Source organism: Parasteatoda tepidariorum, chromosome 5 (assembly GCF_982258835.1).
Source record: "Parasteatoda tepidariorum strain Cologne lab strain chromosome 5, Ptep-v5.0, whole genome shotgun sequence".
Taxonomy (NCBI): domain Eukaryota; kingdom Metazoa; phylum Arthropoda; class Arachnida; order Araneae; family Theridiidae; genus Parasteatoda; species Parasteatoda tepidariorum.
In genome coordinates this window covers 6,211,866-6,224,633 of record NC_141759.1, presented here as the reverse complement: position 1 = coordinate 6,224,633, position 12,768 = coordinate 6,211,866, and the positions used below count along the sequence as shown (strand labels likewise).

General features: G+C 32.3%; 1 protein-coding gene across 3 annotated transcripts in view; it reads right to left on the bottom strand.

Moving 5' to 3' along the window:
- The window catches only part of LOC107441594 (uncharacterized), a 137,980-nt gene that overhangs the window by 108,811 nt on the left and 16,401 nt on the right, over positions 1-12,768 (bottom strand). For all 3 annotated transcript variants that reach the window (XM_087163275.1, XM_087163277.1, XM_087163276.1), the window contains 4 exons: positions 11,256-11,368; positions 7,417-7,555; positions 4,060-4,121; positions 1,087-1,199 (listed from right to left, as the gene is read on the bottom strand). In XM_087163275.1, coding sequence (XP_087019401.1) covers positions 1,087-1,199; positions 4,060-4,121; positions 7,417-7,555; positions 11,256-11,368 — 427 coding nt within the window. The remainder of the gene's footprint in view (positions 1-1,086; positions 1,200-4,059; positions 4,122-7,416; positions 7,556-11,255; positions 11,369-12,768) is intronic.

The window sequence follows — 12,768 nt, the reverse complement described above, 5'->3', positions numbered from 1 at the left end:
AACCCATTTCAATCGACAATAGTAAATATCCAGCATGAGTTCACTTTATTTCAAATTTTATTGAACAATATCGAACAGCTGATCCAATTCTGAGCTTGCGGCTATAAATTTTCAACTTTATAACCTTTCATTTTTGAACCCAGTTCAGAAGACAATAAGGGAACACTCATATCAAACATTGGAACAAATAGCCTTCGTGAAAGAGCTTGATGGAACAAACCAACATTTGCGTTTCGTGGAAAGAAAAATCACGAAACTTTCCCACGGTTAGCCGATGACAAGGGGATTCTAGTCCATGATCCTTTTACCACTGAGAATATTTTACGTCAGCAACGTGATTTGTGTAAGTCGAAAGCAGAATTCGTATCCAACAGCCACATCTGAGATTGAAACCTGGGTCACTTCAGTGAAGAGTGGATAATCTATTCTCGGAACCACCGTTGCTCAACATCAGTTGATTTTATTTTATATTTTATAACTGGCGTTGAACAGTCGACCCAATTCTGAGTTTTAAAATATCAATATTCAACTCCATAGCCTAAGAATTGTGAACCCAACCCAGAAGTAAAGGAATGAATATTTAATCAAACATTGGGGTAAACTAGCCTTCGTGATCTATTGATAGATATAACGCGCATTTGCGATACATGGAGAGAAAAGCCATGAAAACCTCCATGGTTAACTCGATATAGCAAAGGAATTCTAACCAATGATCCATGCATCACGCAGAATATTTAACTTCAACACTGTGATTAGTGCGAACCGGGAGCAGAATTTGTATCAGTAAGCCACCGCTGGGATTCAAACCTGGAGCACCTCAATGAAAGATGAATGCCCTATCTTCTTAGCCAGCGTGGCTCATCATCAGTTAATTTGCAAATATTAAATAAGGAGGATTAAAAATATCTTTAAATTTTTCTCTCTTTGTCTCTAGCCCTTCTACTGTTGCGATTAATTGAGAGGCCTCTTAAACCCCTCAACTTTAATTAAATCCACCCTCTGTATTATGATAATCAAAATCTTAATTAAACCCACCCTGTGTATTATGATTGTCAAAACCTCAATAAAGTGTGCAATTGAACTTACCTTTTTGTTTTGCTTGCTTAACTTCGTCAATTTCCCAAGGGATGAACCTTTCCCGCCCGATATGTCACCAAAAAGGGAAATCTCATCCGTAAATTTTACTACTAGTGGTACAACTGAAAGCAAAAATTAATAACGAAATTATCATCTGATTTATTCAGAACATACAATAAAATCATAAAATTTAGATTTAAAAAAAAAACATAAGCTTTTTGAATCCGAAATCAGGGTTCTTCCAGTAATTAACATATTTAAAAACTAACACCAAAATTTTTTAAACAAAATTTATTTTAATAAGTTTGTATTCACCCCTATGCTTAAGATCTTCAGGCCATATATATATTGACTAAGGGCGAGCAAGAAATCGTTATATAGCGGTAAGCAAAATTCGAAATATATATATATGCTTTGCCGCATTTGTATCTTTTAAATCTATTTTCGTTTGTCGTGGTGAGAAGGTTTAGTTTTAACCAAAATTAGTTTTGACCTCTTAGAGACGGGCGAGTCTAATATGCATTCTCAGGGTAGTTACAATCAGCATAAAACTGGTATTAAATTTTCTAGCAGTTTATTTGTCAGCAGAATTAAAATAATTTAATTCACCACTGTTTAGTTCAAAATAAAAATTATATATTTGCGCTTTTTAACTAAGTAATGCTCAGCTTTAATTTTGTCATGTATGTTTCTAAGTTTAACTTCAAGATGAATGGGAAAAGGGCCGTAAGGCCTCAGACGCCCAGTTCCACTACAACGAACGAAGTAATGCTCAGACAAGGCAATCAACTTATATTAGCGTTGAAAAAAAAAACTTTTTCTAGTAGCAACACTATAGTGTTTTGGCGTGTTAGACCTCAATTTTAAAGTTTATTTTCAACCTCTCCCGACAAAGTCAATGATTTAAAAAAATATGTAGATTTGGTCTATTTGTTAGCTTTTAAGTAGTTTAATTTTAAGAAATTATTCCCAACCTGATTTGCTACTACTTGGCAAAACATTTTCTGCGACCTACTAGTTGAAATGCCATACGGAACTATGAATGCCCACACTCAAAGATCATGCAACGCTGCCGCAAGATGTGTGAAATGCGCTGGCAATCATCGCTCCTATGAATGCAGAAAGGACAGACACTCTCCACCAAAATGCTGCAACTGTAGCTAATCCCACACCGCAAACTACACTGGGTGCATAGCCCGTCCCACTAGGAAGGGCTCTTGTCCGGTTCCCACAACAACAGCTGGTCTGGCTCGCAGACTTGTCATAATAATAAAAGAACTGCAAGAACTCATAAAAAATGAAGAGGTTCTCCAATTACTGCAAAGAATCATTAGAGATAATGCTCCATAATGTCATAGTCATGCCCAATTCTGGACTATCCATACTGAACTCTTCATCAGTGTAATATGTATGATTATTATCAAATTCATCTTCAATGAAAAGTAAACCAGCTCAATTGAAAACTGTATCCGATAGATGGCGACACCAATGTTAAGCAAAACTTCTGTAAATTTATCTTTTATCTTGTTATATTTGTCTTTCAACTCAAAATTTCACAATTCTAGCTCTATTTTGTCAATTGCATTTGCATATATCCTAATTTTACTCATAATTTATCACAACTTATGATTGCATCAAATTTAAATTCCATTCAATGCAAAAATATCAAATGCACTTGTTTATTTTAAATTAATTCATATTTAAATCACAACCTATGATTGCATCAAATTTAATCCCAATCAAAGCTTAAATATCAATTGTACTTTTCATATTCACGAAAATTTCTGATTATTTCATAAATCACGACTTATATTAAATATCAAATCATGTTTAATCTGTACTTGTTTATATATTAATTTAATTTCATACTTTAATCACAACCTATGATTGTCATCAAATAAATACCAATCAATGCTTAAATATCAATAGTGCTTTTCATATTCATGAAAATTTCTGATTATTGCATAAATCATGACTTATATTAAATACAAATCATGTTTAATTTATCAAGCAAATTTGCTTGATCTTCTGTAATGCTACCTTAATGTTGCATAAATCAAAATGTTTATTATTCAACTTGTAAATATTTCATGATGGATAGGTTAGGGGGATAGGTTAGGGGCATGATGGATAGGTTAGGGGTTAGGATAGGTTTCATGATGGATAGGTTAGGGGCCGCTGCGCGGCCTAGGCACCCAATTTTAGTTAAATAAAGTAAAGAAAGAACTATGAATGCAGAGATGCCAACTTGCTCCGGACAGCAAATATATATTTTAAAGTGGTAGTTTATCAATTGTGATTCTTTGTTTAATAAATTCAATTTAGTAGATTCTTATCCACCACTATTTCTAAATATTTCGTAGGCTTATGTAATTTACCACTTTACAGTAGTTATGTCATGCTATACCTCTTAAAAAGCAAGCAATAAAAGTCAACTATTTGCAAAATTTACTTTGTAGTTATTAACCGTTTTTATAATTATTTTGGCGTGCCCGAAGCAGTTGGCATCTCCGTGAATGTAAAAAGTGGTGAAAATTCCGTTTTATTTATTTATTCAATTGTAACAACCACTATGACTTACAAACATTTAATAAAATTTAGAATTTTACTGTCAGAATATTTTATTGTCCGTACCAAAACGGCATAGGTAATTAAACTAACAGAAATTTAGATATCAAGTTGTTTTTTTAATCCATCGTCTTGAGTTAATTACTATAGTTGGATGGAATCAGATGGTATAGTGTGGTATTATTATGTCCTATGATACTTAGTAATTTTTGACAAAACCTATGATTTGATTCTATGTATATAACTGACAGCGATATAGTTTTATTATTCGTCATAGTCTTGCTGTTTGTTAAGTGCATAATAAATAGTTCGGTATATTTGAAATAGTCTTTTAACATTACTCGCATTAAAGATTTCCTTCATAAAACGTACAAGTTGATATAAATTGTTTAAAATAGTCTATAAATAACTTACTCTGAGGACGTGAGATTTTGATTGAAGGGAGATCACGTTCTTTAGATGCTTCCTTAAACGTTCTGTGGGAAAATATAGAAAGTAATTAATTAAATAATTGTGAAACTTTTCGGGAGCGACCACTTTTTGTTCCACAGTAAAATGATCGTTAATGGAGGCATGTCGTTCTTAGGAGTTATTTCCATTGACTTCAAAATGTTATGGAAGGTACATGATTTTTCGCAAGCGATTTTAATTTTACTCGGTGTCATTTTCTTGGTGCTGAAATGCCCCACTTTTGTTGGCGTTATGAAACCGGATGGGTGAATAAAATTCAGCGTCCATAGAAATGACCTTCACTGATATAATTATGTCTAAAAAATATTTAACAATTGTGAATTACGGAACTATTTTAAACATTTTTGCTTAAGAGTCTATTTAATTTTATAACAGAAAAATGAGTGTACTTTTAGAAAAAATGAGGGGTTTATTTGTTTAAGATGTAGGGGAGAGTGGGGTCAATTGTAACATTTTTTACTTAACTATTTTTAACTAACAAAAAATCCAATATATTATTAGTATTAATTGACAATAATTAATTAGTATTAATTAATTAGTTAGTAATTAATTAGTATTAATTGACAATAAATACCTTATTTTAAATGTTATTATATTAGTTATTAACAATTTTTGACAGTCGTGCACTTGTTACAATTGTCCCCACAATTGTAACAGTTCATAAATTCAACTAAAACATAGTTAATTATACATATTATCATAGTTGTGATACATTTTTTTATGGATCAAAATAGTGGTGATATTTTAGGAGTAAAAATAATACTGAGCAGAGACCTAAAGGGTTAAACTTTTAACTTTAAGGGGTTAAAAATTTTAATTTATGCTGTGAAAAGTGACAAATTAAATAATGCACATGGAACATAGTATAATTGATATAGGAAGCTATTGGTGGTTCTTAAAGAGTTAAGTAATGGTTTGTAAACATAAGATTATTAATTTCAGCTGTTACAATCGTCTCTTTACTTATTGTTACAATCGTCCCCAAGACGCCACTTCAGCTTCATTTGTTAAAAACAATGCTAGTTAATTAACAAAACTAATCTTTTTTTTTGAAATGTTAACTAAGGTGTCCACTTACATATTCGGTTAATAATTTTTATTTGTTTAAACAAAATTACTTTGTTACAATATAATATTCTAATACCAAAAAAAGTACTTACGTAGCGTGAAAATATCTTTTGTGATGTAAGTCTTTCAAAAGTACATAAAAATGGTTGCCAGCAGGGGTGTACATGTGGATTTATTAAATACACCTTGTGCGCCACCTAGGAACCAAATCTAGAACCCGACACTCGAAATTTTTGCTCTGTTACAATCGTACCCTGTTACAATTGACCCCACTCTCCTCTACAGTTTTTTCTGAATAATTCTTTTTTATAGTTTAACTTTTAACTCTAAATCGTTGATAGCATCGTCTTCAGTACACTCTGACTGAAATATGAGGTTGTCTATCACTTTCAGCAATCGTCATAAAGAACATCCTAATTAAAAACTATTTACAAATACATTTGAATCTATTTAATTGTTTTGTTAATATATTATATATATTTTTTGTGTTTCCCTGCTTGACCTTTTTCCGCATTTAGTGCGGAGATTTACCCGGTTACTGGGAGAGGTTTTGATACTCTCTCCTAAAGGTTATCTTCAGCACAAAGTCTATGAAAGGAATTCCGTGCCTCCCAAAAGTGGTCGCTACACAGAGGTGGTGGTCTTTCCTTGAGGTATCAATTAAGAACATTATTGCAGAATAATAATATCATCAAGCATTATTGCATGAAACATTGTTTACGAAAGAACAATGGTCTCATAGGAGTGTTTATCCAAAAAATGAGAAAAAACTCGCACTAAGACAAATTCATAGTAATCTTCCAAATCTCACCAACAACTATTTTCACGTACAAATAGTTAATTCAGTGGACGGGTGTGTATCTATTAACAATTACACACCTGTGCAAGGGGATTATTACTCGAAAAATCTGTTTGACGCCAAAGACGAGAGGAGTCACAAAAGGGAAAACCGATTTACTTCATTTTTGAGTGACTCTGAGGATTCATTCTATCCTTTCTGAGGGAGGAAATTGAGGATTTTTCCGAGCCATAGGGGATTTAGAGGGAGAAAAGCTTTCCTGTTCTCGCCAGGAAATGAGATAGGAATTTTGAAATGGGGATAATTCAGTAAGGAGAAAAAAAGTTTACCCAGAAAAATATTTATTCAAAGATTCAAAGAATAATTATTTCACTAAATTGTTGAATGAATTTATTAAGAACGAATATATTAAAATGAATTTATTAAAAATTAATATCATCTTGAATTTAAAATCCGAGTTTTAAAATTTTTTGTTCGTTTATCTCTTATGAAAGAATATTATTAAAACTTGACTTCTATAAAAAAAAAATCTATTAAATTCGCTCTATTAAATTAAATTAAACATCACACGACGCTATCGAGTATCTTTATAGTTTTCTCATGCACATCCACACGTGCAGGAAGGGGGGTGAGGGACTCGGACGCGAACTTTTTATAGCCACCTTGCCTTAAAAACTAATGGGGATTATAGCGAGGATGCCAACTGCTCAGTTTTCTGAGAAAGTTTTAATAAATTAGTAGCGAATTGAGTTGTAAAACTTACAGAGTAAAGATAAGTACGCTTACACTTGAAATTCTTCACCATGAGATAATTGTTATAAAGTTGCATTTTATATGATACTTTGAATATTTGGTATGTGTGTAGCATTAGAAAAACTACTGAAAATGAAAAAGACTAAACTGAAAATAAGTTAAATTGCGTTACCACTAGAAAATAATATTTTTTGCTAAGCGGAACAAATTGGCATCTCTGAACTGAGGGCAGTTTTCTCACGGGGACACTTCTTAACAGTGTCATTATGAGTAGGTGTAATTATCCTTATTCTATATGTTTTGCTATTTAATCGTTACCAATTTATTAAAACTTAAACTACCAATTCGTTACCAATTTATTTTTTACAAAGCAAATTGATATCTCTTATCTTATAAATTTGATTAATCTTATAAATCTCTACAAGCAAATTGATATCTCTGGATTTTACGAAAAAGAAAGCAGAAACAATTCTGTTGCATTAAACACATTCATACTGATGCGACCACTTTATGTAATGTTTCCCCGATTGTTTATCGGGAAAATGCATAAGGTGCATTAATTTTTCATTATAAAACAAATGAAACCGGGACATACTATTTACATATAAATTCTGATAGCTATGGAAAAATTCTTTGGAAAAAGGTGTATAAGGGGGCATGTTAGTAAGAAAATGACTTACGTGACAAAATGCAGTCCATAACCTTTTTTGTTCGCCACAGAAAACTCTACAAATGAAATTTCAGAGAATCCATCTCTCCTCTGAAGTTTTATTTGCTTCTTTGCAAGAAGTCCAGTTATTTCATGTGTCGCACCATTTACTGAAAACAATACGAATAATAGTTAGAATCTATTTTCAACAGCAACAATATTTAAATTCAATATCAGCAATAAATAACTCAATCCTTCAGGTCAGTAACAATTTGAATTTGATAACAATATAAATCGCAATACACGATAACAGTATACAACAAATGCAGAAATAACATGCAGGTTAGCCTCGCTATAATGAAATCAGGATATAGTGAGCAGTCCTTTGTAGTGGACGCTTTTGTGGTCTCATACGAAATGCTATTTTAAACTAATTTTTTTTCTCATGTGACTGTGAAAATTATGACTTTCAATTCAAATGACTTTCAACTCAAATGAAATACACAATGAGTTAAAATAAGTAATTTTGTTGGAAAATGAGTCATATTAAAAATGTGTAAATAAATCATTTTGCTAGAAGCGAGTCATACTTAAAATGCTTAAAATGATTCAATTCGCTAGAAAATTAGTCACATTTTTTTCCCAGTAAATTAATAGACTGATAAAAACAAGCACATTGGGGAGCGAGTAAGTTTGCCTTTTACTTACAATTATCTTCAAAAATAACGAAAATCATAAAGATAAAGTTATAAAAAATTCCAAAATGTAAGAAAATCGGGAAGCAAAATATCGAAACATTTGTTTTAAGGAAACAAATACTTTGTCAAATGGGGAATATTTTGAACGTTATAGAAAGAAATTAACTGTAGAAAAACTACTTATATTTAGTTATTCAATAAAAAGCAAATTTTGTACATTTGTACTCACTATTTCCAACAATACTACTGACTATTCCTCAAAGATTTTAGATATAGGGAACAATCATTCATACTGAACTTATAGGTTGGTCTGGAGGTGGGTCACTATAGCGTTATATAGCATATAGCACCTTGAAAGCGTTGCTTTATCTACTATATTTTTTATAACTTGAGTATACTCTTTGCGCAGATCGAACAGTTTTTCAAAATTTAATTTTAAAGAGGATCAATTGCCAATATTTTATAAAGGCTCAATGATTCATAACTGATACTTGAATTATTTAAAAGTAGTAGTGGGTAAAAACCCTTTAAATTGAATTTGCTAAATCAAGAAACATACGATAAAAGACTACCACTCGAAAATCCGGGTGTCCGCTGTCCGGAGTAAATTGGCGTCTCTGCGAAAGCTAATTTTTCCCAACACTTGATCCAGGAGTTTTGTTACCTTCTGGATTGGATACAAAACTACAAGACTACGAATTTGAACATTGATAGTCGTCAACTCAGAAATCGACTGTTCAACTCCGGTTATAGAAACTGTGGAAAAAAAGCATAAATGCCATCGAAATCTGATGTATCAACCATGCAGGTGACGAAAGAAATAAACAATAAAACTGGTTTGATTGCAGGTGGAAAAAGAGAAAGCCGAAAGACAATTATCAGAAATACTTTCAAGTTTCAACCTGCAATAAACCTGTTTCGATGTAAGTTACACCCCTTTCCTCTACTGCAATTTGATAAATTTCGTTTTGCTTCCCCCCCCCCAGCTTCAATAAGGATCTTCGACCCCTCTCCCCATATGTGTAGATTTTTGCATTCCTTTTAAATACGAATTCTAAAAATACATATCGAAAGCTGTTTTAACAGGACACCCAATATAACAGGAATCGAGAGTATTTGCCTGCAATTTTATTTCTTTCATAAATCCAGAACCAGTTGTGATAGATGATCTTAAAATTCGGACAGAAAGAGCAAATGGGCGATTTCGCTCTTAAATTTCGTTTATAAATTTCAATCCGTTCCAGGAAGAGGTACGTTTGAAAAGTAATTTTTCTTTCTTTCTATAAATGAAGTATTGTTAAAAATAAATAAATCTTTTTGTTAAAGGAAAAATATTTAAAAATAACATCAGTGAAATTCGCTAGTTTTTCGGTTAGATCAAAATGTTATTTCACCGAGAGTTTATTGTACGTTAATATAAAATTATTTACTTTCGATCATGTTAGGTAATCAATGGTTAAATGTCAGCAGTATTTTTTTTAAAAATTTTTTATAAACGGCGTAGGACTACCGACTTGATTCTGAGTTAACGACTATCAATGTTCAGCTCCTTCGCTTTTATAACTTTGAACCCAACATAGAGGACAATGTTACTCCTGGATCAGTGATGGATCAATGAGGTGGTCCGGGTTCGAATTCTAACTATATACAAATCGATACATATGGCTCACTGGTAGACGAATTGTGAGTTAGAGTCCCCATCCTGTCAGGCTAATCGTGGGAGGTTTTCCTCTCCGTGTGACGCAAATGCGGGTTAGTTCTAGCAAAACTTCTTCCGCGAAGGTAAATGTTTCCCAATACTTAACCCAGGAGTTTCCTTGTCTTCTGAATTGGGTTACAAATTACAAAGCTGTGGAGTTGAATATTAGTAGTCGTAAGCCCATTGTGTGGTCCGGTGTTTGATTACTGTTAAGAAGTTGGACAAAGTAACCTTCGTGGAAGACGTTTCGATGGAACTAGTCCGCACTAGCGTTATATGGAAAGGACAACCACGAAAATCTCCTGGATGGGGACTCTGACCCATGATTAGTTTACCACTGAGGATACTTTACGTCAGAACAGTGGTCGGCGCAAATATCTGTTGAAACGGATAATGCAGGGCTGTCAACGCTTTATGGGAATTTTTTTTCCAGTGGTAATAATATATGATACTTTGTTAAGTAAATTAGATAAAAAGCTATTTTCAGCACAACTTCATATAAATGATTTAACCTTTTCGCGCCGACTGTCACAAATGCGTGCCAGCATAAAAACGTATCAATCAGGGTAAAAAGATAAAACTGGTAATCAAAGTAATTCTTTAGCAATTTATTTGTGGGCGGGGTTATAATTTTTTGATTTATTTTAGTCACCATTACTTAGTTCAAAATAAAATTATTTAGTTATACTTTGAACTAACCTTGATTATATATATGAATAAACTAACAATAATTAAAGTAATAGCAAAGTAAACTAAGGTAAACAACGTTAAAGAGCACAAAAATATTATTAAAAGTCTATTAAATTAGCAACGCCTGCATTTAAGCTACCGTTTTTTATTTATGTACATCCAGATTCTGATTTTGTACGAATGCTTTTAAGAATCACCCGTCCCCAAGGGGTTAATAGTTAGTACCACTTGGTTTTACATTAGCCGAGTTCCCACGAAGTGAGCCTCTTAAAAAAGTTAATAAATTTTGAAGGTCTCAACAAAATATATTGAAAATGGCGTAGTATTTGGCTGTTCTGTGAACATTGATTCTAAAAGTAAGTTGTCAAAGCGATATGATAGGTAACAATAGGCTCTTTCTTCTGAAATGTGGTAACAAATTCCCGAAAATCTTTTTTTGATAAAAGGATAACTTAGTCAGCGATTATCACAACATTGCTTCAAAGTAAATAAATAAATAGATAAATGAATAAATAAAATAAATAAATAAATAAATTGGGGATAAAATTGTAATAAGGGAAAGATCGCTTTAGCTCATTAATACTAGAAATGTATTAATAAATGCCTTTTACTTAAATCGTCATAGTATAATATTGTTCAGCTAAAGAACCGAAAAATGTATTTCCCCATAAAACTTTTATCGTAATAGCGGATTTCTCCTAATATAACGTAATCGTTATATCGAACTTTTATTGTATTTGCTTTTTGTTTTGTATGTGAGAGGAAACATGTATTGGAAGTTACCTGTACTGACGATACTTTTTTGAGAAGAATTTGGAAATACACAATCCGGAACTTTCGTCTTCTTAATGACGTTTAAACTACCATCGGGGCTTATCACAAATCCAGACTCCAGTCTAAAAAAAAATAGAATATATAATAATTTAATGCACGAAATAAATACGAATGCAATATTCAGTGCACCAGTGATCTCCAACCTTTTTATCGCCAGTCTGCGGTCCTGGGGTTGGAGACCACTGCTTTTCACGATATTCTTTTTTCTAATGGCAGGCACTGAATTTGAATCTTTGCCTATGAAGATGCCGGAATTGTTGCTCATTTAGCGTTACCCAGTGGGCACCTGTGAACCAAAGTCCCGAATGCGAGCAACGTTGCCCACGTCACACTGCCACAAACCCGTTTATAGGATGGGCTACATTCACACACACACACAACAGAGGACAGCACAAAGAGCGAGAGAAACATCCATGCCCAGAGCGGGATTCGAACCCGCAGCCAATGGCTTCGCAGTCAGACGCGCTAACCGCTCGGCCATCTGGCCGGCGCTTTTCACGATATAATATTGTTTTTTCTTTAATTTAAAATTTTTTAATTCTTTTGAGTCTAAATATGTCTAATAGAAGTAAAATGAGATTTAAAATGGCAAGTGAGTGTGGCGTGGGTAATGCTGCTCGCCTTCGTGACTTAGGTTCACAGGTAACCACCAGGTAAAGTTAAAGAGCAGCACACAAAGAAGGAAAGTTGAGAGCCCACTGTTAAAAAAAATTTTAAAAAGATTATTTTTAATGCGTTATATTTATAATAGAATGTGATGATAATAATAAACAGTGAAAAAAACTGATATATTTATAATTTTGTAATTGCTAATATTTAATATATGTTATAAGGCAAATTAATAAAATTAGTTTATCAAAATCCTGCGAATGATAATTGAAATAATAATAATTAGATACCGTGATTATAGCAATCAACTTATAAATAGCATTTCAGAACTATTAGAATAACATTTCAGAAGAATCAAGAAAGAGTGACTTATTTTGTTCTACTATTTTGCTATTCATGAAACTGTTAATAATTTATGCTCGTGTTTTATCTTGAACTCTACCCCGTTAAATGTTCTCATGATTTTTAAATTCACTTAAAATACTTATGGCAAAATTAATAAGAGCACAAAAAATATTATTATTTATTATTGGTTGCAGTCTAAATTTTTCTATGTTTGTCTTATCTTATTCTTACGAGATAAAAAATACGATGTAAAAACGTTATATAATTAATTAATTTTAATTTAGGAATGATGAACACCTAATCTATATCTTTCCGTTGCAAAAATTAAATTCACCGAGACAACTATAGTTTATTAAAAAGTAGAGTATGTTTATTGCATCTCTGCTATATCTATTAATTAAAGTTATAGTCATGAAACGTTTAATTCTGCTTAAAAAAAAAGGAAATATTGAAATGTTCTTATCTACCAGTTTCTTGCCTTCTCCTATTAAATTGCTGCACTCTATTA